The sequence below is a fragment of the Malassezia vespertilionis genome, chromosome 3, assembly GCF_029542925.1.
Source record: "Malassezia vespertilionis chromosome 3, complete sequence".
Lineage (NCBI taxonomy): Eukaryota > Fungi > Basidiomycota > Malasseziomycetes > Malasseziales > Malasseziaceae > Malassezia > Malassezia vespertilionis.
In genome coordinates, this window is record NC_079249.1 from 684,903 (window position 1) to 709,173 (window position 24,271).

General features: G+C 52.7%; 10 protein-coding genes and 2 non-coding genes across 12 annotated transcripts; 6 read left to right on the forward strand and 6 right to left on the reverse strand.

The window, feature by feature from the left end:
- Positions 1-146: 146 nt before the first annotated feature.
- Positions 147-4,978, forward strand: MVES1_001835 (uncharacterized protein; the record flags this gene model as incomplete). The annotated part of the gene is made up of 2 exons (XM_056206676.1): positions 147-149; positions 200-4,978. 2 exons carry the CDS (start codon positions 147-149, stop codon positions 4,976-4,978), a joined length of 4,782 nt encoding a protein of 1,593 aa, XP_056062651.1.
- An 86-nt stretch (positions 4,979-5,064) lies between these two features.
- On the reverse strand, positions 5,065-6,373 carry TAD3 (tRNA-specific adenosine deaminase subunit tad3; the record flags this gene model as incomplete). Its single annotated transcript, XM_056206677.1, has 2 exons — positions 5,065-5,169; positions 5,204-6,373. The coding sequence occupies 2 exons, from the start codon at positions 6,371-6,373 to the stop codon at positions 5,065-5,067; spliced, it is 1,275 nt and encodes a 424-aa protein (XP_056062652.1).
- Positions 6,374-7,041: 668 nt separating this feature from the next.
- On the reverse strand, positions 7,042-9,528 carry MVES1_001837 (uncharacterized protein; the record flags this gene model as incomplete). Its single annotated transcript, XM_056206678.1, has 3 exons — positions 7,042-9,275; positions 9,307-9,388; positions 9,424-9,528. The coding sequence occupies 3 exons, from the start codon at positions 9,526-9,528 to the stop codon at positions 7,042-7,044; spliced, it is 2,421 nt and encodes an 806-aa protein (XP_056062653.1).
- A 201-nt stretch (positions 9,529-9,729) lies between these two features.
- MVES1_001838 lies at positions 9,730-9,831 on the forward strand. Its single transcript has one exon. It is a non-coding gene; the product is annotated as a tRNA-Thr (tRNA).
- Positions 9,832-9,903: 72 nt separating this feature from the next.
- MVES1_001839 lies at positions 9,904-10,005 on the forward strand. Its single transcript has one exon. It is a non-coding gene; the product is annotated as a tRNA-Thr (tRNA).
- Positions 10,006-10,369: 364 nt separating this feature from the next.
- MVES1_001840 (uncharacterized protein) lies at positions 10,370-10,993 on the reverse strand (the record flags this gene model as incomplete). The annotated part of the gene is made up of 1 exon (XM_056206679.1): positions 10,370-10,993. One exon carries the CDS (start codon positions 10,991-10,993, stop codon positions 10,370-10,372), a length of 624 nt encoding a protein of 207 aa, XP_056062654.1.
- Positions 10,994-11,375: 382 nt separating this feature from the next.
- On the forward strand, positions 11,376-11,916 carry tom22 (mitochondrial import receptor subunit Tom22; the record flags this gene model as incomplete). Its single annotated transcript, XM_056206680.1, has 2 exons — positions 11,376-11,489; positions 11,527-11,916. 2 exons carry the CDS (start codon positions 11,376-11,378, stop codon positions 11,914-11,916), a joined length of 504 nt encoding a protein of 167 aa, XP_056062655.1.
- Positions 11,917-12,310: 394 nt separating this feature from the next.
- EPL1 (Enhancer of polycomb-like protein 1) lies at positions 12,311-16,351 on the reverse strand (the record flags this gene model as incomplete). The annotated part of the gene is made up of 4 exons (XM_056206681.1): positions 12,311-14,777; positions 14,994-15,046; positions 15,543-15,929; positions 15,962-16,351. 4 exons carry the CDS (start codon positions 16,349-16,351, stop codon positions 12,311-12,313), a joined length of 3,297 nt encoding a protein of 1,098 aa, XP_056062656.1.
- Positions 16,352-16,427: 76 nt separating this feature from the next.
- On the forward strand, positions 16,428-18,470 carry SAS10 (something about silencing protein 10; the record flags this gene model as incomplete). Its single annotated transcript, XM_056206682.1, has 1 exon — positions 16,428-18,470. One exon carries the CDS (start codon positions 16,428-16,430, stop codon positions 18,468-18,470), a length of 2,043 nt encoding a protein of 680 aa, XP_056062657.1.
- An 11-nt stretch (positions 18,471-18,481) lies between these two features.
- Positions 18,482-19,780, reverse strand: arc1 (ARP2/3 actin-organizing complex subunit Sop2; the record flags this gene model as incomplete). The annotated part of the gene is made up of 1 exon (XM_056206683.1): positions 18,482-19,780. One exon carries the CDS (start codon positions 19,778-19,780, stop codon positions 18,482-18,484), a length of 1,299 nt encoding a protein of 432 aa, XP_056062658.1.
- A 241-nt stretch (positions 19,781-20,021) lies between these two features.
- On the forward strand, positions 20,022-20,550 carry PHO88 (phosphate transporter (Pho88); the record flags this gene model as incomplete). The annotated part of the gene is made up of 2 exons (XM_056206684.1): positions 20,022-20,138; positions 20,170-20,550. 2 exons carry the CDS (start codon positions 20,022-20,024, stop codon positions 20,548-20,550), a joined length of 498 nt encoding a protein of 165 aa, XP_056062659.1.
- A 1,272-nt stretch (positions 20,551-21,822) lies between these two features.
- On the reverse strand, positions 21,823-24,180 carry CDC53 (ubiquitin ligase (cullin) of SCF; the record flags this gene model as incomplete). Its single annotated transcript, XM_056206685.1, has 4 exons — positions 21,823-21,900; positions 21,929-24,025; positions 24,060-24,105; positions 24,137-24,180. The coding sequence occupies 4 exons, from the start codon at positions 24,178-24,180 to the stop codon at positions 21,823-21,825; spliced, it is 2,265 nt and encodes a 754-aa protein (XP_056062660.1).
- Positions 24,181-24,271: the final 91 nt, after the last annotated feature.

Sequence of the window (24,271 nt, forward strand, 5' to 3'; positions counted from 1 at the left end):
TAGCTCACATCAGTTCCTTTCTGTACGGCAACTTGCGCAAAATGTTGCGTTACGCCTCTCGAATCCCCTTCCGCTCGACGCGCATTGCGCATCGGAATTGTTTGCCGTAGCAAACCAGCAGGGACTCGCTGCAGCTGCCACGGCTGATGGTACGTCGCAAGCAACACTTACAGTAGGGTTTTCTATTTACTCATTGGAGCAACTGCGCTCCGTGTATTCGGGCGCGGCGCGAAATACAACACCTCAAGTGACGCCGCAGTGCTCCATCTCGACACGCAGCGACGCCTCACTCGGTGCTCCAGTCCAGTTTTTGCACTTTGCACATCACGGAGCGCGGATTCTTTGCGCACTCCGAAATGGACTGCTTGTTGTGTACGAGACAGATGCGCCTACAAACAAGCAGGTCATTGCTCCGCCTGTACAGGGCGCACACATTACAGGACTCGCGCCCAATCCTGAGCTTGATTCTTTGTGCATTGTGATGTACAATGAACATTCCACAACAGCACTGGGTGGCTCGGCACACCTGCTGGATTTTATCGAGGGCCAGTGGCGCACGACATTGCTTGCGTCCGGCGCGACTGCTTGCGATTGGTCGACAAAGGGAAAGCAGTTGGTCCTTGGTTGTGCGAACGGAGAGATTGTGCAGCTCACCCCACAAGGAGAAACAAAGGCTACGCTCCCTCCGCCGCCCGAAAGCGATCGCGCACTGTATGTGGAAGATATACGTTGGCTTGAAAACCATGTGTTTATCGCGACGTACAATACACAAATCACGAGCACGGAAGAAGCAGTGCACGAGTACGATGCCTTTATCCTTTTGCGCGACTTGAAAGCCAATAGTGTTGTGTATGCAGCGCTCCCGTTTGACGTGGCGCCGCCGTTTGGCGATACGGGCCGGTGGGGACATCGGTACCTCGCGGCACTGCGTAATTGGAGTCCAGAGAAACACATTCTGTTTGTTGGGAATGCGCCCAGTACGGATATCGGCGTGATAGGATGTACAATGAAAGGCGAAGGCGTCGACGCTTGGGAGACGCTCGAACTGGAAGAGACTTCGCGGCCTGTCCTCCCTTTTTCCTCGGTCGACGACACAGCAGATACAGCGCCGGTTGGACTGGCATTTGATCTCACAGCGACTACGCCGGTACCAGATCCCAATGCATCTGCAAAGGGGCTGGATTCTAGCGCGACACTGCCTCCGGCGCCGGTCCTGTTGGTGTATACAAGCGATGGTGTTCTTTTGGCGTACAATGTCATCAATACGGACACTGCAGAGGCGTACCCCGGAATGATTACGCCGGGATTTACGGCGCAGGCGCAGACGCAGAGCGCAGATCCAACACCTGCTTTTGGCGCTGCCAAGGTGCCGGCTTTTGGGCAGACACCTGCGCAATCCACTGGATTTGGCACCTTTGGAGGGGCAAAGTCATCATTTGGGTCTGCTGGCGCAAGCGAAAGCGCGCCTATTGATGCTTCCCCTGCCTTTGGTCAGCCTTCTGCCTTTGGTCAGTCTTCTGCCTTTGGTCAGCCATCTGCCTTTGGTCAGCCTTCAGCATTTGGACAGTCTTCTGCCTTTGGTCAGCCTTCAGCATTCGGTCAGCCTTCAGCATTCGGACAGTCTTCAGCATTTGGACAGCCTTCGGCATTTGGACAGGCTGCAACGCAAAATCCAGTTAGCGCAGGCTCTGCATTTAGTTCTATGGCTGGCAAACCGACAGGGTTTGGCGCTATTGGGAACTCGGGACAGACGCCTGTGTTTGGGTCAGGTGGCACTTTCCAAAAAGTTTCTGCTTTTCAAAATGTCACACCGACTCCCAAGGTACAGTCTACTGATACAAATATGGATGCAGAACCTGTGCAGGACAAATCTGGATTGGCAGCAAAGGACACATTTTCGTTTGGTAATGTAAGCGAAGCTATGGATGCAAAGGGAACCGCCACTACTCACCAGAGTCCTGTTCCGCCCAAAGCAAGCGACACTTTACCTTCCTTTACGACCCAGCACAATGCATCCACAGCGTTCTCGTTTGGACAGGGTTCCTCGCAGGCAAAGGAGAAGCTTACTCGAGACACTCAAAAAGAGGACGGTGACGCAAAAAGTGAAAAGAAGGGTGCTTCTGCATTTTTCTTTGCGCAGACGAATAACGAGATATCTGCTTCTCCGTCTGCCAAAGATGAGAACAAAGACGCTCCAGTTTTTTCATTTGCCAAGAAGGACGACGAAAAGAAAGATGCGCCTAATTTCTCGTTTGCCAAAAAGGATGGCGACAAGGACACTTCTGCCTTTTCTTTTGCTAAGAAGGATGATGTAAAGAGCACTTCTGCATTTTCGTTCGCCAAGCACGATAAGGAAAATGCCTCTAATTTTTCTACTGCCAAGAAAGACGACGAAGCGAATGCACCTGTCTTTTCCTTCGCAAAGGACGAGAAGAAAGAAGACTCTGTTTTTTCGTTTTCAAAAACTGACGACAAAAAAAATGCTCCTGCATTCTCTTGTGCCAAGAAGGATGACGAGAAATTTGCTGACACTGCGTTTTCATCCACAAAGAACGACACGATGGAGGACATGAACAAAACCCCTGCTTCAGTTTCTTTTGCAAAGGAAGCAACCACAGCTTCGAGTGTAAAGAGCGACGATGTGGAGAACAATGTGAAGGCATCGAATGCGCCTTCTACTTCTTTTACGCCAGAAGACAAAGTTGTATCTGCCGATTCGATTGCAAGTAAGAAAGACGAAAAGGAGGTCGCTTCTGTTCTGCCTGCAAAGGAAGACGAAAAGGCAGCATCTCTAGCCGACACGTCTGTCGAAGAAGGCCTCGGAAAGGTTGCGTCAGCTACACCATTGCCTACGGCTGACGATAATGCCAATCAATCTTTTGCTTTTCCGTCTGCAAAGAGAGATGAAGAGAACAAAGAGGTTCCTGCTTTTTCATTTGCTAAGAACGACGAAAAGAAGGATGCCCCTGCTTTTTCATTCACCAAAAAGGACGAGAAAAAGGACGCCCCTGCTTTTTCGTTCACCCAGAAGAACGACGAAAAGAAGGACGCCCCTGCTTCTTCATTTACCCAGAAGAACGACGAAAAGAAGGACGCCTCTGCTTTTTCGTTCACTCAGAAGGAGGACGAGAAAAAAGATGCTCCTGCTTTTTCATTTACCCAGAAGGATAACGACAAGACTGCTACTTCTGCTTTCTCTTTTGCAAAAGAACCAAAACATCAAGTTTCTTCTGCTTTTTCATTGCCCAAGCAAGAAAGCAGCGCTACTTCGGCGTTTTCCTTTGCTTCAAAAAGTGACAAGCCTACCACCTTTGGCTCCGCTGCTTACTCGCAGCCGACACGGACGCAATCCATAAATGCAAAGAAGTCGGAAACGTCAGCTTCTGGTTCTCACTTGCAGCGCCCAGACTCTGACTTGACTTGCAAACCGCATGAAGGCAGCGCCAAGCTTTCGCCCAGCCATGCGGCAGACGCAATGCAAGGAGACAACTCTTCTGTCATGGCCGCTATACCGAAACAAGCAGCGCAGGTCGGCATTTTGTTGAACAATACTACACTACCTACCGTCAACCTCCGTACTACTTCCATTCCCGACGTTTCAGAGGAGAAGGGAGAATTGCAGCAAGAGTTTGCCAAAATTTACTTGCAATTAAATGCCGAACTCAAGGAACTGCAAGCCACTGCACAGCACCTTGCTGCATTTTATGACAAATTGCGCACGCCATCGCAGCCGCCAAAGACACTGGCCGGCACTGCAGACGATTGGAGCTTTGGCGATATCTCTGCATTGTCACCCATTATGCAGTCCCTTGCACAGGACATTGCACAAGTAAATTCGGCTAGCATCAACAGCCAGCAACTGCTTGCCCATATCCAAAGTGCCGAGCTCAAAGCCGAGATCAAGCGCGACGAGACAGCGCGGTTCTTGCGCGCACGTCAAGATCCTGCATTTGCCAAGCTGCTCCGTGTACGCCACTTGGGACCCGAGCACCTAGAAAATCAGCAGAGACTGCGGCGCGCCACACATTCGATCCGCGACCGGATGCAAGAGCTCGGAGAATGTCTACAAATGATCAAGACGCAGATATCGAATCAAAAACAAGGCCGTACTTCGTTCCGTGCACCTTCTTTGGACTCTATTCATCGCTCTGCCGAAAACATTAGCGTGCTTGCATTGCATCGCCTTGTTGAGCTCGATCGTTTGTCTACAGAACTAGCCGAATTTCGCCCGCGTGCAGCTGTATCGCGCGCCAGTGCCGAGCCTGCCATGAAAATAACAGACACTTTGAGCAATGTGGCATCGTTGGCCAGTGCATTGCCGACACTGCACGCAGACCCTGTGGTGGCATCGGAATGTATGACAGCCCGTGCTGCGCAGACAAATGCGCTGGATGCGCTTTTAAAAGCACGCACGAAGCCGTTGACGACCAAGGCGAGCGATATTGTGCCTGAACACGTTGCCGAGGAAGCATTTCAGCTTTCCATTCCAAGGCACCCCATCCATGTGTGCACGACGACGCGTCCTGCTCCTGCGCCTGCTTCTGCACCTGCTTCTGCGCCTGCTTCTGAGTCTTCTGCGCCTGCGCTCGAGTCGCCTGCAGAGACTCAAGAAGCACCACCAAGGCCAAGCTTCTTTGCGACTGCGACTCCTGGCAAAGGCCGTGTCGAGCTTGAACCAAAACAGCCAGAGCGCCCATCGCAGCGCTTCTTTTCCAGTATGGCCAGCAACCGGAGTGCCTTTGACTCTGCATCGCGGTCCATTCCTACCGAGTACACCACGTTCGAAGGCCTTGTTCTCCCACACCGCATAGTACCGTCTGGCAATATGACTTTGGAAGAGTTTGTCAGACAACAAGACTCGGAAGAGGAAGCAGCAGATGAAGAAGACGAATACGATGAGGATTTGTATGATGAGGATTTGTATGATGAGGACGATGGGTATGATGAATACGAGGAAGAGGAGGACGAGGTAGATTAGCTATACGTCGATAACCATGGTTGTATCTAATCCATCCAAGACAAACGCGTTTGGGTCGACCCAGCGCCAAACATCGTACCTGTGATTCAGTCCGCTCTGCTCCTGAATCGTAAATGGGCCGCCGTCTTGGCCACCGATGCATGCAGACAAGCCGTGCTGTCCTGCATGTGCGCCGCAAAACCCACCTGCGCCTGGCGAGGGAAATAAAAAATACACGGAGCGTACGCGCGAGTGGACAAGCGCCATGGCACAATAGACGCAAGGCTCATGCGTGATGAAAAGAGCAAGATTCGACAATAAATAGTCTTGCCCATTCGCTGCATTTGTAGCGTTGCGTTGCGTGGCGCGCACGTCGGCAACTGCGCGCACCACGTTTGGCACTGCATGACGGAGTGGATGACGCTCTGCAATGCGAGTATCGTAAGCGTCGGCCTCGATATGTTCTTCCCCTCCGCCAAGTGGATCGGAAGTGACAAACGCGGCAACAGGCACTTGTCCCTTTTTTCGTGCCATGCGTGCTGTTTCCAAGCAGCGCTCAAATGCGTTCCGTACGCACTCGACTGCATCCAGCTTCCACATCCCTGCGTCCGCTGTGCGATCGACCAGCGAAGCTGCGCGTGCTGCGTCGCTGCCAGGGATTGCGCCGCGTGTAGGAATCCCTGCTCCTGGAGGCAAAAACATGCACGGCCATACTGCAGACCATTCGTGCAGGCGCGCACGGCTTGGTGCTGCAATGACAGGTACACATACTGGGTACAAATGAACGTCGGTCAAGTCGCCCAATGCTTCGATCAAGAGCATTTTCAGCGCGGTGGGCGAGTGCGCTTCTTGTCGTGCGACCAGCACGGCGAGCGCGTCCGTGGGAGTATGCACCGCTGGTAAATTTGCATCTGTGTCAAGCGGAGTGACTTGTGCTGCTTTGCGGAATGTGCGCAAGTGACGCAGCGCAAAAGGCCCTTCACTGCAAGCAAGCTGGTGGTCCTTTGCAAGCGACTGCAAGCGACGCGCAACGCTGGAGCACACGCGCGGCTCTACATTCATAGCCCAAGCAGTGCATGTTTCCATTGGCATGGTGCGAGGATCTGGTGCACTTGTTATGCGCCATAGCGGAGCGTCGTAAGCAAAATCCACCGGCGCTTTAAGGATAGGAGCAGTAGGGTCTAATCGGCCAAAGAGTGCACATTCGTCTCCCTCAGACGTTTCTGATTGAGTCTCGGAGATGCCATCCTCCCACCACATCCGCCCAGCTCCATAACAAATACATAGCTCCTCGTCGGCAGCAATATCTTTTACGGTGCGATACCGGATGCATTGCTCGCGGCGATCCAACGCAAAAGACACGTTCGCGCTCGGCGCATGATTAAAAAGCGAGCCAAGTCCAAGTGCAAGGGCCATCGTGCTACCGTTTAGTCGCTTTTCCCATACAAATGTGTAGGAATCAAGCGCAGTATATTGGCCATGGGCTGCATACTCATCGGCGCCAAAGAGGAGTACAGGACTTATTTCAACGATGGTATTCGCGGGAATTGCATGTGACGCAAATACGCCGCGTCCTGCATGCTCTGTCGCACATATGCGCAGCCCATGAACATTGTGGTGCGACGTTACAGAACACGGGGCGCGCCGCCGCATTATCCGACATGCACGCGTGCAAGTAAAAAAAAGTGGCGGAATCGGAAAAATGGCCTTTTACAAACCCTCCACAACGCACGGATGTTTGCGCCTCCTGCTCGGTGCCGATTGCCACCATGATAAATCGTACGTGGCACACACGGCATGTCGCCAAGGTGATACGTACACAAAACCGCTATTATACCTCGACTCCATGTGCTGTAAAGAAGCCAGATAATGTTGCGGAGGAACCTTTGAAAGAAGAAAAGCAGCCACAAACACCGCTGGCGCCACTTCCGACCGCGGTACACGAGCGCGATCGCGCTGTGCAAGAGCGATTATTGGATCGTGATGGAGGCAGTCACGCAGTGGGGATCGTCGAAGGCAAGTTCGAAGGCGGGCTCGGTCGTGAGACGCAGAAAAATATGTTTCGCTTGATCTAATATACGCTATTACTTGGCTTGCGATATCCTACTATCAGAGACGTTAAATTGGACTCGCGGCTCAACATGAAGCGGAGCAACACTGACTTGCAGTGCAGGTACAGGTTCCTCCACTTGCGGAGCTGGTTCCGGTACTGTATTCACTGGTGGCACGGAGCGGCTCGTTGCCACCGAGTTTGGCAGGGGACGTGTAGTATTAGAACCTGGACTACCATTGCGCACGTCTTGGTGATGTACAGGGAGCTCTTTGTCTTTCTCATTTGTGCGACCTTCAGTTAGCTCTTTCATCCGCTTAGCAATCCGGTGTGTTATGCCTTGCTTGTACAGCATGTTGGAGTCCAGTTCGTACACACGCTTTTCACCCTGGTTGCTCCACCCAAGTAACGACTCGATTTTATCACTGTAATGCCGCAGCATAGCACGGAATGGCAATTCTTCGCGGCACATCTCTTCATAGTCATCCTCAGGAATAGGCACTACAATTGTTTCCGGCTCGTCCCCAGGGTGTTTTTGATATTCAATCACAATGTTGCGGCCCTCGACCCATTCACGTATGCAATGTGCATCGTCATCTTCGATCTTGGCTTTGTCATGGATATCAATGGGAGTTTCGTCGTCTGCATGTTGCTGCAATGCTTCACTAATATCCTTTTCGAGATCCTCGGGCGACACATCTCCCTTCTTTTCTAGCATCTCCATTGCAACGCGTGCTTCTGCCGTGTCATCGCCGCCCCAATCATCATCGCCGTAAGCGTGCAAAGCCTCTTCGTCAGGATCATTGTCCATGAGAGGATGAAACGACGCACGCTCTGATGCCGGCCGTTGCACAGTTCCAAGCGAGGTATGACCCGATGCGACACTGTGGTGCGATCTACGCTCGCTTATCTCTCCCGACTCCTCTTCCTCTTCCTCTTCCTCTGCTTGCTTTTTTCTCGCGCGGTGCATCGCTTCTGCAACGGACATACCATTGGTTGGCCCGGCGCCATCACCATTAACCGTGAGAGTGCGGTACGCGGAGTAACCATAACTTGGAGCGCGCGTCAGCGTACGGTGTATATTCACATGTGCGCGCCGTCCAAACGCGAAGAAAGGAATCGTGAAGCCATGGACAATGGTGGAAGAAAGCACAAGAAAGTATACCACCGGTTGAATGTTAAAGGCCAAATAGTCGTTGGTGGTCTCCGGCGGAAACTTTTGGCCATACTCCAGCAGAATTCTGCCGTAGGTGCACATGAAAATTGCACCCACGCCCATGGGACCAAAGTACCCTGCAAACATCGCCTCGTGAAACGTTTTGATATCAGGAACCCACTTCCACAGCAAAATCACAATAGGGATGCGCTTCAAAAGGAGAATCAAGATGGTCATCACCACGAGTCGCCACACAGAGATGCCAATTTCGCCGTCGTTGAACGATCGCCACGGCATTACCGCTCCAATATACACAAACGTGGCAATGTTGAAGAGCAAGTCGATAATGCTAGAGAAGTTGGAATCCTCGGTTTGCTTTTGAAACCAGCCATCCCAGGCAAAAGCAGTGCCGCACGCAAATGCTGCCAGCAAGTCGTCACTGCCCAATAGAATGTTTGCGCCCATACTTGCCATAGCAAGACTGACATATTGGGCTACAAAACTTTCACGATCCACAAGTTTGTGTTGCTCACTGTAGCGGATCGCTTTACGCGCAATGTAGCCCATCAAGGCACCAATAAATGTACCGAAGCAAATCTCCCACGCCCATGTGAGGTAGAACCATTTTGCCACAGGGAACCCAATCTGTCCACGGTTAACGGTCAAGTAGTATGCAAGGAACAGGAACGGAAATGCGGCACCATCATTGCATCCTGACTCGCATTGTAGCATATGGCGAATGTGTGCTGGCACATTCTTCTCAGCCCAGGGGCCACCTACCACGGCCTGTGCCAAAATTGGGTCCGTAGGCGAAAGACATGAGCCAATAACGAGCGAATTCAAAAAGTCCAGTCCAGGCATAAGCGCCCAGATAAGCAGCGATGAAATAAGCCAGCCCCAAAGCATTACGGGACCCAAAAGCATCGCAATAGAACGCCAATGGCGAAAAACGTACTTTTTTGGCAACTCTACTCCGACCGCAAAAACGGAGAGCGCAACACAAACGCGCATAACCTCCAACGTGATTTCGTTCGTTGTTTTTGTCCCGGGGGTGATGTTGTGTTCTTGCTCGCCCCATGAGCTGGGGTCGAAAATTTGGGCCGCAACAGGCCCTTTGCGTCAAAATATGCACTGTGCACGTACCTATTATGATGCCGAATATCAATGCAATTGGCGCTTCACCAAGGTATAGACGCTCCTTAAATAACATGGAGAACATGGAAAACTAGGGTTATTGTGTTCCTCACGTTGCACACGTACAATTGCAATAAAGAGGCCAAGGGCTGCATATACAACATGGGCCGGCGAAACCTCGAAAGGTTCAAATTTGTGTTGCTGACCTTCAAGATGGCTTGGTTCAGCCATAGCGAATGTACAATGTCTTTAGCGCAAGTGGGTATTCAGTATCGTCATGTACTTGATAAGCGCAGAGACCCAAAAATAGGTGGTTCACAAAATTCGCGAAACTTGCCGGTAACGTGAGTAGATCGGAAAAAAATCACTAAACATATGTAGCACAAGTCGCATTGTCTATATACAAATAAATCAATCTTGCTGTGCAAGCGAGCCCGTTTAGCTCAGTGGTAGAGCGCGTCACTAGTACCTCCCGCACTTGCGGACGACTTTTCAGTCATGACGAGGTCGGTTGTTCGATCCAGCCAATGGGCATTTCTTTTGAAGTTCACGTCTGCTCTCGTTGTATATTATATTGTTTTGGCTGTGATCGAAGATAGTGTTCTCGCCCGCTTAGCTCAGTGGTAGAGCGCGTCACTAGTACCTCCCGCGCTTGCGGACGACTTTCCAGTCATGACGAGGTCGGTTGTTCGATCCAGCCAGCGGGCAAATTATTTTGCGTATTTTTTATGTAATTTAAAGGGGCGATTGGTGTCATGGGAATTACCATTGTACATTAAGGGCTACAGCATGCATGACATTGCAATCATGTGCAAACCAATCTGACTCATTATAGTGCATTGTAGTGGCACTTTCTGGCGCACCATCACCGACGTTTGCCAAATACTGAAGGCATCAGTCCATAGATCCATGACGTAGCCTGGAAGTGAGCTGTTAGTACATTCTCCAATATTTGCACTTGTAGTGCCTGGCAATGATACATACACCAGTGATCCCCGAGGCAATAGAAGAGCTCGTATTTTCAGCACTTATTTTGGGTTTCTGTTTGCATGGTAAGTGTACTTCGTCCCTTTCACGTCGCGCAGCTACACACCTTGGCATCTGCGTGCGTCGCAGGCATAGACTCTTGCGTTAGAGTCACCTTTTCCCGATCCCGTTTTCCAAGCACATCATCCTGTGCATCACAAACAGCTCTCGTCGACCGGTGCTGCAATCTGCGACGCTCCAACTCTTTAATTTTTGCCATCATAGACCGTATTTCTTGCTCTTTCTGGCTCAAGACAGACGACGGCGGCACATGTGTGAAGCGCACAGGTTGCTGGTCGGGTATCTCGATGCGCCGAAATTTCGAGCGCCTAGTCAGTGTAGATACACGCGCCGTTTCTTCCTCTTCGTTGTCCGAAACCTCCATCACAAACTCGGCCCAATCTGGCGGGTCCACCCATCTTGGTCTCGGCGCTGGACGCGTCGTTTCGTGGCGCTCCTGCGCTGGAGAGGCACGTACTTTGGGTATTGCGATGGGATCGTATGCTTGAATACCCACTTCTAGCCATGATTGTGCGCCAAGGTCGCCAAAAGGTGCAATTGGCCGCTGGCTGAATTCATCCGCATACGACACTCGCTGGCGTGAAGTTGTGGGAAAAGGCACCGAGGCTGCAGCTTCACTGCCGTACTCCAGCGAATCTGCAGGTACCATATCAGGCATATCCACATCTCTATATCCTTTTCTCTTGTGTGCCATCCTTTCATTCACGGCAACTTTCACATTTCGTCCGCCGGCGCTGGGCTTGAGCGAGCGCAGCGCCGCCAAGCGTAGCTTCTCCCGCACTGCATCGTCTTGTGATGCATTTATTACAGGATTCTCCACGTTAAAATCAAGCGTTTGATCTATATTTAACACGTTAGTTTCTCGCTCTTTTCCTTTTTCATTGCCTTGCGTGTGTTCTGAAGCAGGCATGCACCACAATGCGGGTTGGCAGGCCGACGCGAACAGTGCACCGGCGATGAAATATCACGTGATAATACTTGCTCTTCGCCGTCTCCTCGCGCCGCGAAACGTACGACCAAGTTGTACAAGTATGGTGCGGATTGAAGAAGTACAGGACGAGGCTGTCAAGCAAAGGCAAAATGGATCTACTGCTCCATTTGATGATGACAAGGATTGGGAAGCGACGGATGGCGAGTCTGACGACGTGCGTATCCATCGCAATATCGATGCTGACGATGCAGGATGTTTCCGACGACGAGGTGACTGAGCGTGGCGTTGTGCTTCGTGACGAGACCCTTTGGGACCGTATTTACGCTTTGAAGGACATCATTTCGCCGTCCACCCGCGCTTTTCTGGGCAAGACGTGGCATTCTACTGTTGCCTACTCTACCATGGGCGGCTGGGTCGCCGGCAAACTGATTTGGGTCGGCGTTACCTCTGCGCTTCTTGTGGGTCTTCCGTTTGCCCTTGCGGTCGAGGACGAAGGCCGTGTTTTTGCGCAAGAAAAAGAGCTTATGGGCCAGCAATCTGGACAACCTGCTATTACTGAGCAGCAAGGAGATGCATTGGCGCAGGGTGCAGTGAGCCCCGGCGGCACTGTGAACCAAAGTCTGCGCCCGCCCGGCTTTTAATTGAGAGCACAATGTTTGTGCTGCATTCTTGCTTGCATACCATTTAAAAATAGACAGGCTTGGCAAGCACCGTTCGATCGGGACAGCTCTTTTGGGTCACGTTCAGTATGCACAAGTAGGAATGTAGACGCAAAGACGCATATCATAGTAGCCACTGTGTGCAAAAGCTCTGCTGTCTTGTATTTTTATAGTGTACAACAAGCATGCCCATTACTATGGTATGATACATACACAGCACGGCTTTATCTAGCTCAATACTGGGATATTGGTATTTCCAAGGTGGCAATGCCACGGAAAGAGCGAAGGAAAGATCAAAACATCGCGCTAGAGCAATACAGCTGCGCGTACATTTGGGGTTTTCAGTATAATACAAAATAGCTGGCGAATCCGTTTCTTACTTGCTGATAGCCACATTCTGTGTCTCAGCCTCTTCCTCGCCCGACGCCTTGACGATAGCATCCGCACTCGGCTTTTGTTGAGCGACCTGGACGGGCGTTTTAGGCGTAATATTGCTCGACGCTGTCAAACCTGGAGGGAGATGCAATTCCGCAGCAGCCAATGCTTGGCGCATGTAGGTCCAATCCGTAGAGAGCTTTAGCAAATTTGTCTCGTCCAAGAGCGACATGCGGTAGCGAATAAAGCGCTGGTCAAAGTCGTCCAACACAGCCTCTTCATCACCTTCCATTCCGCCAAGGCCAAGCAGACCGAGGCCCGCCCAGCGACCCCCGTCTTCGTCGTAACGCCACCGCTCGGACAGTTTTTGGGCTCTGTCCATCTGCTCCTCAACAGACTGGCGGCTGTCTTCGTACTTGTCCACTTGCATCGCATCTTGCTCAACGTCCGTTGCTTGCGTGCTTTGACCATCGCCCGAATCCTCTGAACTCTTCGTATTTTCTGTCGCGTCTGACGACGTACTTGCACCGTCCGAGTAAGGGTTTGAAGTAAGGGGACCATCGCGATGTTCCAGAGGCCCATTCCCAAATTTGCCAGCCATCTCCGTATTTAACGGTTCGCGGGATTCCTTCGACTGCAAAGGATCCCACATTATATCTGGTGTAGGAAGCTGTACTGGTCTCTTTCGCGAGGAGAACATAAACGGTTTGTTCATACGAAGCGCCTCTGCGTAGTTGTGGTTGGCTTGACTAGGAATGAGCGGCACAGGCTTATCATCGAAGCCAAACGACGCCAACGGCATGCCATTCTGTGTTGGTTTCGGCCAAGCATTGATACTCGCAGGGACGGCACTCACAGCAAGTGGTCGCCTATCTAGAAAGACACGACCACCGCGGCCGACGCGACGTCGAAAACAAGATTGACGCCCAAGACGCGCAAAGGGGTGGTTCGACCAGTAATGCGTGTCTTGGCTGTCGGATTGAATAGGGCGGAAAGCACGCTGGGATGGAGGAGCAGCTGGAGGCTGAAATGCAGAATCTGTCAGATCCTCAAAGCCGGCAGAAGCCTGTTGCCGGTGAAGAGACTCGCGTTCAATATACGACTGAACAGCATGGATGTGCTCCAAGATGGCAGAGCCAATATCGCCAACCGGTGCACCCTGACCCAAACTTTTCGAAGCATGGGCACTTTCTGGCTCGCCCGTCTTGGGACGACGCAATTTTAGTGTGGTGGACAATGCCTCTTCTGCCTTTCTCTTCTTTTTCAACAGCTGTGCATTGTGCGATGCTGTAGCGGCCGTGGGCACTGGCGCAATGGGGTCAGGCTGGATGGAGAACATCAATTCCTCGTCTTCCAGGCCCCTCTCGCCGCTAGAGATGCCCCATTGATGCTTGAGGTTCATGAGCTGGTAGGCTTGCTGCCAGCATGCCCTTGCCGACCTCACCTGAGATTCTTTTAGCACTTCACGCTGCGCAACCATCATGGTCAAGGTAGCGGCTTGCTTCAGCTCAGTATGGAGCCGTACCAGCTTCTCGAGCTGAAGCGTGTCCGTCTTGCGCGTTTTGCGCGCCACCTTCATTTCACGACGGCGGAAGCACACGTAAGGGTTGTTTTCATTACTCTCATCGAAGTTGAGTCCCGAAACAATCGGTTTGCCGTCTCTCGCCTGACGACGGAGCCGCCACCAGGGGTAAACAATACGACCTGCAGGCTTAAGGAAGGACAAATGCTTGAATGGATCATCCGCATCCCACCTTTCCTCCGCGTCTGGTTTCTTGGCCTGCTCGCTGAGTTTCATTTTACCCTGCACAGTCTTTCCAATCGTGTCAATCGTAGACGCGGTAAGATCACGCGTGTACGGCGGCAAAACTGGCCGTGCAAGTGATGCAGCCGAAGAATTGTCGTCCAGCTCGGGAAGCAAATCATCCACAGTCGGCACTTTGGAAAAGTCCAACTCGAGCAAAGGATGCCTATCTGTGGTCGCGCGTTCAAACACAAACATAATCGTCTCAAACTCGTCCTCTGTAATCGATAAATATTTTTCCGGGTCTTGCGAAACTAGCGTGGCAATGGCCTGCGTCCGCGCAAGTTCATGGTCTTTTGCATTTGCAGGCATATTTTTCGGGTTCTTTAACGCGGATTCCAGCTGTTTCCGCACTTTATCATTGTGCTTATCCAACCACCCCTGATCATCTTCGTCCAAAAAATAAGGCGCTCCTTTCACGGTGTCTTCTGTCGTATGCGAGGTGCGCACATAGGTGATCGGATCAGAGTACGCATTCGGAGGGTACAGATCATTATACTGTTTTGATGTCAAAACCTCCAATGATTTTGGAGTAGGGATATGATACGGCCTCTTCTCCGAAGTTTGCGTTGCTTCCAGCTGGTGAGAAGAAAGCGCAGCCTGTAAGTGGTGTTCCGTTAACTCATGGGAATCCACACCAAATGTAGAATCCTGTTGATTTTCGCTGCTCTCGAATTCGGGTATGACCCCATTCAAAAGTGCATTGGCGGCACCGCTAAGCGCTCCACGCTGTATGGTAACTGTAATGCGTCAGTTCTGTTCGGATGGGATTTATGCAAAACAAGTTCAACATAAATCCGTATACACTTGCTGTGGCAACGTGTGGCGGTAGTGTGATACGTACTTTTCTGCTTGTAAGAAAGCTTCTTATTCCGCATACGGCTGCTCGTCATATGTAGTGACGGGTGTGGTGTTGCATTTGGGCTCGAAGCCCTGTCACGTCCGCCATGACCGGGCTCCGAAGGGGATTGTACAATCATAGCCGTATAAACACCTACTCAGCATACATCCAAGACCAATGAAGGACTAGATGCGCTGCACGTAAGTACGGCAGTGGCAAGGCTGGGAGCGGAGACAAGAATTCCGCTTCTATGTACCAAGGTTTGCCAAGCACAGCCTAGGCTAATCTTCTGTATAGCCGAAGGCGGGGAGACACGGGGACCCGAGTACTTTAGGGCGCGTGAAAAAAAAACGCCCGCACAGAAAAGCCTCGGCAGAACTATAGACTTTTTACCCGAAGACGGGCTTTTAGTGAAAAACCAAAACCAAAACCAAAACAGCCACTTTTGTTCACGTGGCAAGCCACGTGCGTGTGCCATCAAGCGCGGCGACGCTTGCTGGCCTGCTTGGGTTTCGTTCGCGCGGCATTCATTTGTTTCTCTTGTAACTGCACCGAGGTTAGCACTGATGAATACGAATAGTGACATACCTCGCCAAACTTGCGTTTCGAATAACTTACTGCTTTCGCGTCGCGCACCAGCTCGCCAACCACATTATCCGAGCGTTCTTTCCTAGAAAGCACAGTGGAGGGCTCCAAGCCGCCGCCTATTACCCGACCAAGCTGTGCGTGCGTTGGCAAGCCCCGCTCAGCACCTGTTCCTCCGCTACCACGATAGAAGCGAGTTGGATCCAGTGCATTGCGCAAGCGAATCGCAGTAACTTGTCGCCGCATTTCCTTTTCTGTAGCAGTCCGTGCATCGCCGCCTGTAAAGGACGATTTGCCCGATTGTGTGCGACTGTCCTTACGCGAAGAAAACTTTGCGCCAGGAAATGCAGGCATATCGTACCACCCCGCACCTGCGGTCTTTGCACGATGCTAGCGTCAGTACATCCAAGCGTGCTGCATACCTCGGCAATTTCGCGCTTGGTTGGTTTTCTTGCGCTCGTTGCATTTCCCTTTTCCATGTCGGCGAGCGCACGAGTAACGTCAGGCATCTCAATACTGCGCCGCTTTCCCCGCTGCTTGGCGCTCTCTGAACGGGTATATTTAACAGTCTTTTTCTGGGTATCATGGTGCTGCTCGTCCGGGATGCTCGATTCGTCCTGATCGAAAGTGACCATATCGCTTCCATCCGTAAACGCCTGCTTCGACTTTCCTTTTAATTGCGCATCTGCGCCTCGTTTTTTATACACAGCTCTTGATGCTGCTAGTAGCGCCAACTCATCGTCCTCACGTCCTTTTGGCATCGCAGTCGACGTGAGCGGAGGAGTAGCAAAAGACAAAGACGCACGGCGCATGCATGACCGAGGCAATTTTTGGCAAATCACGTGAGCTGCACACCACCACCGTGGGGAACAGGCTTTTTTATCGGCCATGGCGAAAGGACGTGGTCGAAGAGCGCAAAGCGCAAAGCGCGGGTCGTCAGGATCACAGTTTTACACAAGAGAAGATTTAGGAGAAGACGATGTTGAGCGTTTCAACGCTGCAAAAGACAAGATACTACTCGATGGAGGAGAGTACGAGTACGAACGTGACGATGACGACGAGCCATTTGGCGGCGATGAACGCGAGGTGCTTGGCTTTGATGATGATAACGAGCAAGAGGCATCGGACGGACACGAAGATTTTGATGATGACGCGGAAGAGGACTCTTTTGCGGCCATACAAGTCCCCAAGTCCCGTGCCGCGAAGTCGGCAAATCGACGCGCTCCCCGCGATGACGCGCATGAGGATGATGTTGAGCCCGACGAGGAAGAGGATCTTGGATGGGGTGCCAGCAAGCATGCGTACTACAGCGGCAACACGGAGCGCGACATGGAATCCGACTCGGACATTGACGAAGAGAAAGCACACGAGCTTGAAACGAATGAAGCCATTCGTTTGCAGCGTCTGAGCCGCACTGGTATGGGCGACCACGAGTTTGGGCTCGAAAATATTGATGCAGAAGAGGCACAGATGAATGCGAATGAGCACAGTGCCGCTGCACGTATGCGTCGCAAGCGCGAATTAGACGACATGGAAGAAGTGGTCGTGCAGCCTACCGATCCAGAAACTGTGTTCTCCGAGCTCCGTATTTCTGCACCAATCGTACTTGCCCTAGTGCCCGAGTATAAGGACGCACTACAACAGCTGGAAGAGACACACGCGTATACGAAAATGATATCCGTGGAAGGAGAACGACAAGTTGCAGAGATTGCGCATTTGTATTACCAGACGCTGTCTACGTATGTGATGCTGCTAGCATTCTTCTTCCAGATGGCCTCTTCTCCTGCTATGCTTGTGGCTGCAAACACAGAAAAGCTTTTATCGCACCCCGTCATGGACCGCTTGAGCCAGTTTAAAAAGGCGCTAGTGGAGATGAAATCGCTTGGCCTCTTCGATCTTGAGCAAGACAGCTCTCAGGATGATCGCGAAATGGCGGGTATTATGGGACCACCGACTGAAGAAGACTTGGCGTACGAAGAGCTAGGCCCGTTGGAACCGAATGAGGTTGAAGACCTGATCGAGGACGAAAAGGAGAACCAACACGCGTATCAACAATCGACGCCAGCAGCTCCCGCTGCACGGCCCAAGACCAGAAAACCAGCAAATTCGAACGCTAAGAAACGCAAAGCACCACCTACGGCCCCCGCATCTGCGCCATTGGCGTTGGTAGCGCATGAGGACGCCAAACTGCCTCCTTCGCACCGGTCTAAGCGTCTGCATACCCCTACTCCCATTGCGCAAGACGATGCGTACGGCGAGCCAGTGCAGCTTCTTGACGCCGAGCTGGACGAGAAAATGCAGCGCAAGCGCGCATCGCAGTTCCACGCCGATGTGCTTACTACCGCACAGAGTGCACCGAAGCGCAACACACTTGACGGTGACGCCGACATCCCGTATCGAGACAGGCGTCGAAGCCGCGACGCCGTTGCAGCGGCCAAGTCGAGCAAGCTGGCGAAAGAAAAGGCGCGACTAGATCCGTCGCTGAACGAGGCGGACTGGGGCGACGGTGACTGGCAGGATCGGGACGTGGTCATGGGCCAAGACGCGCTTACGACGCCACCAACCGACGACTACGCTGCGTACTACGACCTGGTCACTAGCGGAAAGCGTGCCAAGACGGCACAAAAGAAGGCGGCGTACGATGAAGAGCGGCTGGCAGGGCGTATCTACGATGCGGATGTGCTTGCCCCCGGCGAGCACCGCACGATTGACCGTACAATTGAGAAGAACCGCGGTTTGACGCCAAGTCGCTCAAAGGCGGTGCGCAATCCTCGCGTAAAGCGCCGCATGAAGTTTGACCGTGCGCAAAAGCGTCTTTCGAGCACACGCGCCGTCTACAAGGGCGGTCAAGGTGCGCTCCAAGGTGGATACCAGGGTGAGAAGAGCGGTATCTCAACTGGGCTGGTCAAGAGTCGGAAATTGAGTGGATAGCACTATAGTGATTACACCTGCATACTCGCCACGCCTTTGAGCAAGCTGCCAACAGCGGCGCTGCCTTTGTTTACATCAAATATGCACAGGCAACCGTCAACACCGCTGGTACTCACAGCCTGTACATTGTCACGAGCTCCGCTGTACACACGCACGCTAGTGATTGTATTCTGATGCGTCGTGTGCAGTTCGCCGTCCTCGGCAATGCTTGCGCCAGCCACCGCACCCAGCGCAAGTGAGTTGCCCTCGGCATCGGCGGTAGGAGGCGGTGCACTCGCACCGCGCGAATCTGCGGCACGGAACCGGTTGAATGCTTCGTTGTTCAGCCTGCCGACGCCCGGCGCGCCGCCTGTGAGGCCCTTAGCCTTGGGCGGCGGTGGCGGCGGCTTGGGTTTGCTCGCGGCGGCACCAAGCGTGTCAAGACTGCGCGAGAGTGCCCAGCCAGATTGCATGTCGCCCTCAAACACCATCGGCTGGCAGTCGTGGCCCCCGGCAACGAGCGCGGTTTCTTTTGTAAAGACCAGCGTGGCGTACGGAAGACTCGGCGTGCGAATAACATGCGTAGCGTGAGGCGCCGCGTCGGAGCCGGCGGGGTAAACAATCGAGATAGATGCGTCGTGGCCGACAAAGCCCAGCACATCGCCGCTGGGGCTGAATGCCACGCCGTAGACCCAACCGTTTGCGGGCGTTGTAAACTCGCCACAAACAGTCCCAAACGGCAATCGCTCGCCCCACACGCTCGGCGGCGGCTTCGCATCGACGCCTTTAATGTATGCACTAAATACACGAGCGCAGTAGTCGGTCGAGCCTGCGGCAAGCAGCACATTGTTTGGGTGCCATGCCAAGGACGTCACCGTGGAGCGCAGAGGACGCTTAATGTGCTTTGCAACCCACCAGTCGTTGTCCTCTTCAAACGAGCAGACAGAAATCATGCGTGCACTGCTGGCTACAGCAAACTTGTCCTCATTCGGGCTCCAACGCACACATGTCGCGCCCCGATTCAGACGCAGGAGCACGAGCGTAGGCTTCCACATCGGCAAGGCCGTGTGCGGATCGAGCGTCTGTGTCCAAACGTACGCGTTCCGGTCCTGCGAGCAGCTCACAATCTTGTTTGTGTTCGCTGCCCAGTCAAGGCCCGTGACGAGCTTGTCGTGCTCGCACAGTGTATCCTCCAAGACCCAGCCCGTAGAGGTCTGTGCATAGATACATATCTCGTTTGAGTTGGGAGATACAGCAACCTTAGATCTGTCGGCATTAAATGCATGCGCCGTGATGGGCGAGTAAGAAAGCTGGTGAACCTGCAGCGCCATGGCGGAGGACTAGCAGTCTACTCCTCGAGGGGGTCGGTGCAAAAGGCGCTCGGCACGGCGATGACACATATACCACGTGGCAATGCGTGTCGTTGTCGTCAGGCCGCGCCGCTTGCGTTTTAGCCCTCCATTTGCCAAGATGAGCGCAGCTGTCACAAACATGGCCGTGATGTTCGGCGCCATGCAGGTGTCGAAGCGTATTCCATTTGAAGATCACCCAGAATACGTGCACTACGCTCGGATGGCGTACGTCTCCTCCGTGCTGCTGTGCCTTGCGGTGTACTACTACTGCAGTTACCAGATCAAGAAGAAAAACGACCTTACCGTACTCAAGTTTGTCAAGGCAAAGAGCCCTATGGTACGTACAAGTATGCCCAATTTACACACAGTCTCAAGAGCCAGGTGAGCTGATTACGACCACCCACAAGGACTACGACATGGCCGAAGTTAGCAAGAGCATGCGCGGTATTCTGATGGGCTGCGGTCTTCTTGCCTTCATGCATCTTTACATGGGCTACACGAACCCGTACGTATTTTTTTTTACGACTGACCGCAGCCTTGTGATCCAGAGCATTTTGCCTGTTAAGAACGCACTGGAGTCGAACATGGCCAAAATCTGGGTTTGGGGCGTGCCTGCTACTGGCGAGCTTAAGCGTCCGTTCAAGCCTGCGCCTGGTCTTTTTGGCGGTGCAGGCGGTCCTCAGACCGACAAGGCGTCTGTGCAAGAGGCCGAAAAGGTTACCGCCGTGGTTCAGCCGAAGACAGAGTAAGTACACGTGCCCTCTATTCGTATCGTATGTAGTGCTTCACCGCTGCGCACGCAAAAAGGAGTGCAGCGCAGTAGACTTGTTAACCGACGCTTTTACTCCCGCTCCCGGCGCCACCACGCCGAGGCAACGTTGCGGGCGCCTTTCAACTATGTGGAGGTTGCCATCATCGGATGCCCGTATGTGTGCATTGCACGCGCCCAGTGCCTGCGCTGCTGGTCAAATTTGGGTCCGAGCATGTCGCGCTTGCGCGATGTGGCAGCGGCGAAGGCATAGAGGGGTGCGGCCGCGTCACGGATCCGTACCTGGAGCACGGTCCGCTCGTTGTGTTTATTGATTTACTGCTTGCGAAGCCCCGCGTATACCGACACTTGCTCTACAATCGCAGTACGGCGAGCGGGAGAGAGAGAGAAGCGTTTGTTATACTGCGCATGACGCGTCATTTTATGGCTGTTGTCCTTGTCGAGAGTTGTACGTTTCCGTCGACGCACTCACACAGATTTGCGCTGGTTTGCGATCTGTATGTTGGAGCATCGCTTACCGCAGGTGTGCATCCGCACGTTGTAGCACAAGGCCAAGGAATAGTCCTGCCGCCATCCTTCTCTCATACGTGGGATTGGACGCTTGGACGCTTCTCGCTTCCCCCGTTTCTTGGGAGCGCAGCACGTACATTTTGCGCGACGTTCGTCGAGATGCTTACATTGCACGGCGCAGTAACCGTGGCCAGCACGCTGATTCATCGAATGTACGCGCGACGCTCCGGTCAGTACCGGCGCGTCTGGCACTGGTCGCTTGCGTCGACGGCGCTTGTGTATGCGAGTATAAGCACTGCGTTGCTGCTTAGTCTTCTCCTTGTGTGGGATTCTCGGCTCCCTGTGGATCGTCGCGTGCAGCAGACGCAAGGCATTGATTTGACACAATGGACTGGATCCAGTCAAAAGTTTAGCACACACTCTGCTTTACTTTCCGCCATGTCCAATGCCATGCTCGAGTGGAATACAGAGTGGCTTATACGAAACATGATTGGAGGCATGAGCGCTGGGATTGCACTTGCAGGTACGTTGTGCGCAAACTCATAAAAGTGGTGCTTCCAATGCACGCTGGTGCCGGACTTGCTGTGCTGCTGCTGGGTCTTCTTGCACAGCTTGCGACTCGCCGGTGGGTTATACAGATACCCAACTCGTACAGCGCCACACAAATTATCACGCACGGCTCGTGGCACGAAAAATTTAAGATTGTGGCCTACTGCCAGCCGTAGCACTACAAACGCGTATCTTATGCCACATACGAGTACAGGTCTTTTTCACCCTCTGCCCGCTGTAAAAACTCTTTCTCAATGAGTGTATCAATAGCCTGGTGTGAGTGTCAAAAAAAAACGAACCTTCTTAATATCCGATACCTTCGGATGGAATCGAGACTGGACTTGCCCGATCACCTCGGGCAGCAAAAGGTTGTGTTTGAGCGTTTTACGCGCCTTCATGATGCGCACAATCGTCGCTTGAAGCAGCACCTTACGGTCCTCTTCGACCGTCTTTGCCACCTCAGTCGACTCTGCCTTTTGCTCGGCGCGCACAGGCGTCTGGAGATTGACGCGCACCTTTTTCGACTTAAAATCCATGTTCAGAGAAAAGGAATCGTCGAGCTCGTGCAAAACCTTGCTCTTCACCAACGGAAGCATCGCAGAGCGCAATACCGAGTTCTCCAGGCGCGTGGCGGTCGCTATTTCCTCCCGCGTGAGAACGGTGTCAGTGTTGAATAGCAAGAGAATAGCACATTGGTATGTAGACGCCTGGAAAATGTGTTTCCGGGGCAGGTATGTGGTGTGCAAATCATTTGAAGAAAGGTGCCAGAGCCATGTGAGCACTCGGCGCGAGTGCTCCGTCGCGTAAAAATCTTTGAATGCCTCGTGGGCAGGCTGTAATTCTGGAGGGACACTAAAGTCTGAGGATGGCGCTTGCAAAGGCCAGATACCGTTGGCGAGTACCAGCGCGTAAAAATCGATGGCGTGCAACGCGGAGTTTTGCTTCGCGGCCTCAGCTTCGCGAAAGCGCTCGTTGAGCTCTTTGCTGAGCCCCACCTCGGTAAACATGCGCTGCATCTTGCTTGTATACTCAAACCCACAAATGCCCTTCAACTTTGAAATCATGCTTTCCTCCGCATCCATGGACGCAGACGCAAAGGTAACGAGGCGTCGCGCCAAAAACTTGGCGTAAAACTTTTGAAAAAAGTCTCTGTCCTCGATATACTTGAAGACAATCATGGCGCGGTCAAATGCGTCGACAAATACCATGTCCTCCGTGTTCCTGTTGCTTTTCTTCAGTAGCCCGTCAATATACTTGGCAAGCAGCTCTGGACTCTTGCTTGCCGATGTGCCGGTCGCTTGATTCTCGTTCATAAATACGCGGCATGCCTTGTCAAGTGCAGCAATAAAGCCAGCCTCGAGCTGGAACGAAGTTTCAATCGTTTGCATACACTGCTCGTACACAGACAGCAAAGACGCAATGTACTTGGCCGGATCCACCGTGGGTGACTCTTCTACCACGCGCGCAACAGACTCGAGGCCGACATTCCGTGCGTACAACTCAAATTGCTCCCGCAGCGGATCTAAGCCACCGGGAATCTGGAAAAGAAGCGTGTACATACGGCTCAAATCGACCGTCATTTCGTTTTCGAGCAGTGCGCCAAACTGATCCCAAAGAAGCTGGCTGTGCTTGGTAAGAAGCTGGTGCCTGCACACTTCCATGAGCTGGCGTTGCGTGGTGGGATGCAGGTACATCTCAATCCGATCTGCCTCCTCCTTTAAACGCACATCGGCCTTGCGCATGTAGTCCGTCACTGAGTTTTGCGCGAGAAAAGCATCGCTTTCGGCTTTGTAGTGCGCTTCGGTCGCATCAAGGAATGCCTGCTGAAAATAAGTGCGGTACACGTCTAAGTTGACGCGCGTTGCATCGGTATCGTCTATGCCAAGCGACACAAAACTGTCTAGCACAGATTTAAGAAGTGTCGACTGGACCACTTCGCCGTCGCGCTGCAGCTGGATCTGGTGCAGCAGTGCATCAGTAAGTCTGCCATCTTTCTCAATTGGTAAAAAGACAAATCGTTTCCACTGGTTCAGCGCGAGTGTGTAAATTGTATGCACATCCGTGCGGCCTTCTTCGCGCTCGTGCTTGACCCAGTGTCGGTTTAGGTATACAAGCAAGCGGTGCACAAAGTTGGTGCCGTTCGTATACCGCTCCCACTCTGCGGAGTAGCAGCGAAGCAGTGCTTCGCCATTCAGCTGCTCAACATCGCGCAGAGTCGTTTGCAAATGCTGCTGAAAGTAGTGTGCGACACGAGTATAGAGCTCCCCACCAATGAGGTGCGCACCGGCGGCAATCCCGCTTGCGCCACCCATGCCGCTACTAATACAATAGTTGTATGCAACTGTGTACAACTGCATGTAGCGTTCATAGGACATGCCTTGCGTCAAACGTGCCATCTACGATCAGCAAGGCCAGACAAAAAAAACGTACCATCACATCGATACCCTGCTCAAGAAATGCCCATGTCGCCACAATGCTGTTGTCAGAAGCTTCGTGCGTTAACATACTCGTTCGATGGGGGCAAGGCGACCCCCGAGATACTGTTCGCCATCCTCGCTAGCGTCAACTTGCGCTGCGCACGTCCGGCGGGCTCTGAGTCGTTTAGTCAGCATATTGCAACGACTGCGCCGTGCTCGGTGTGT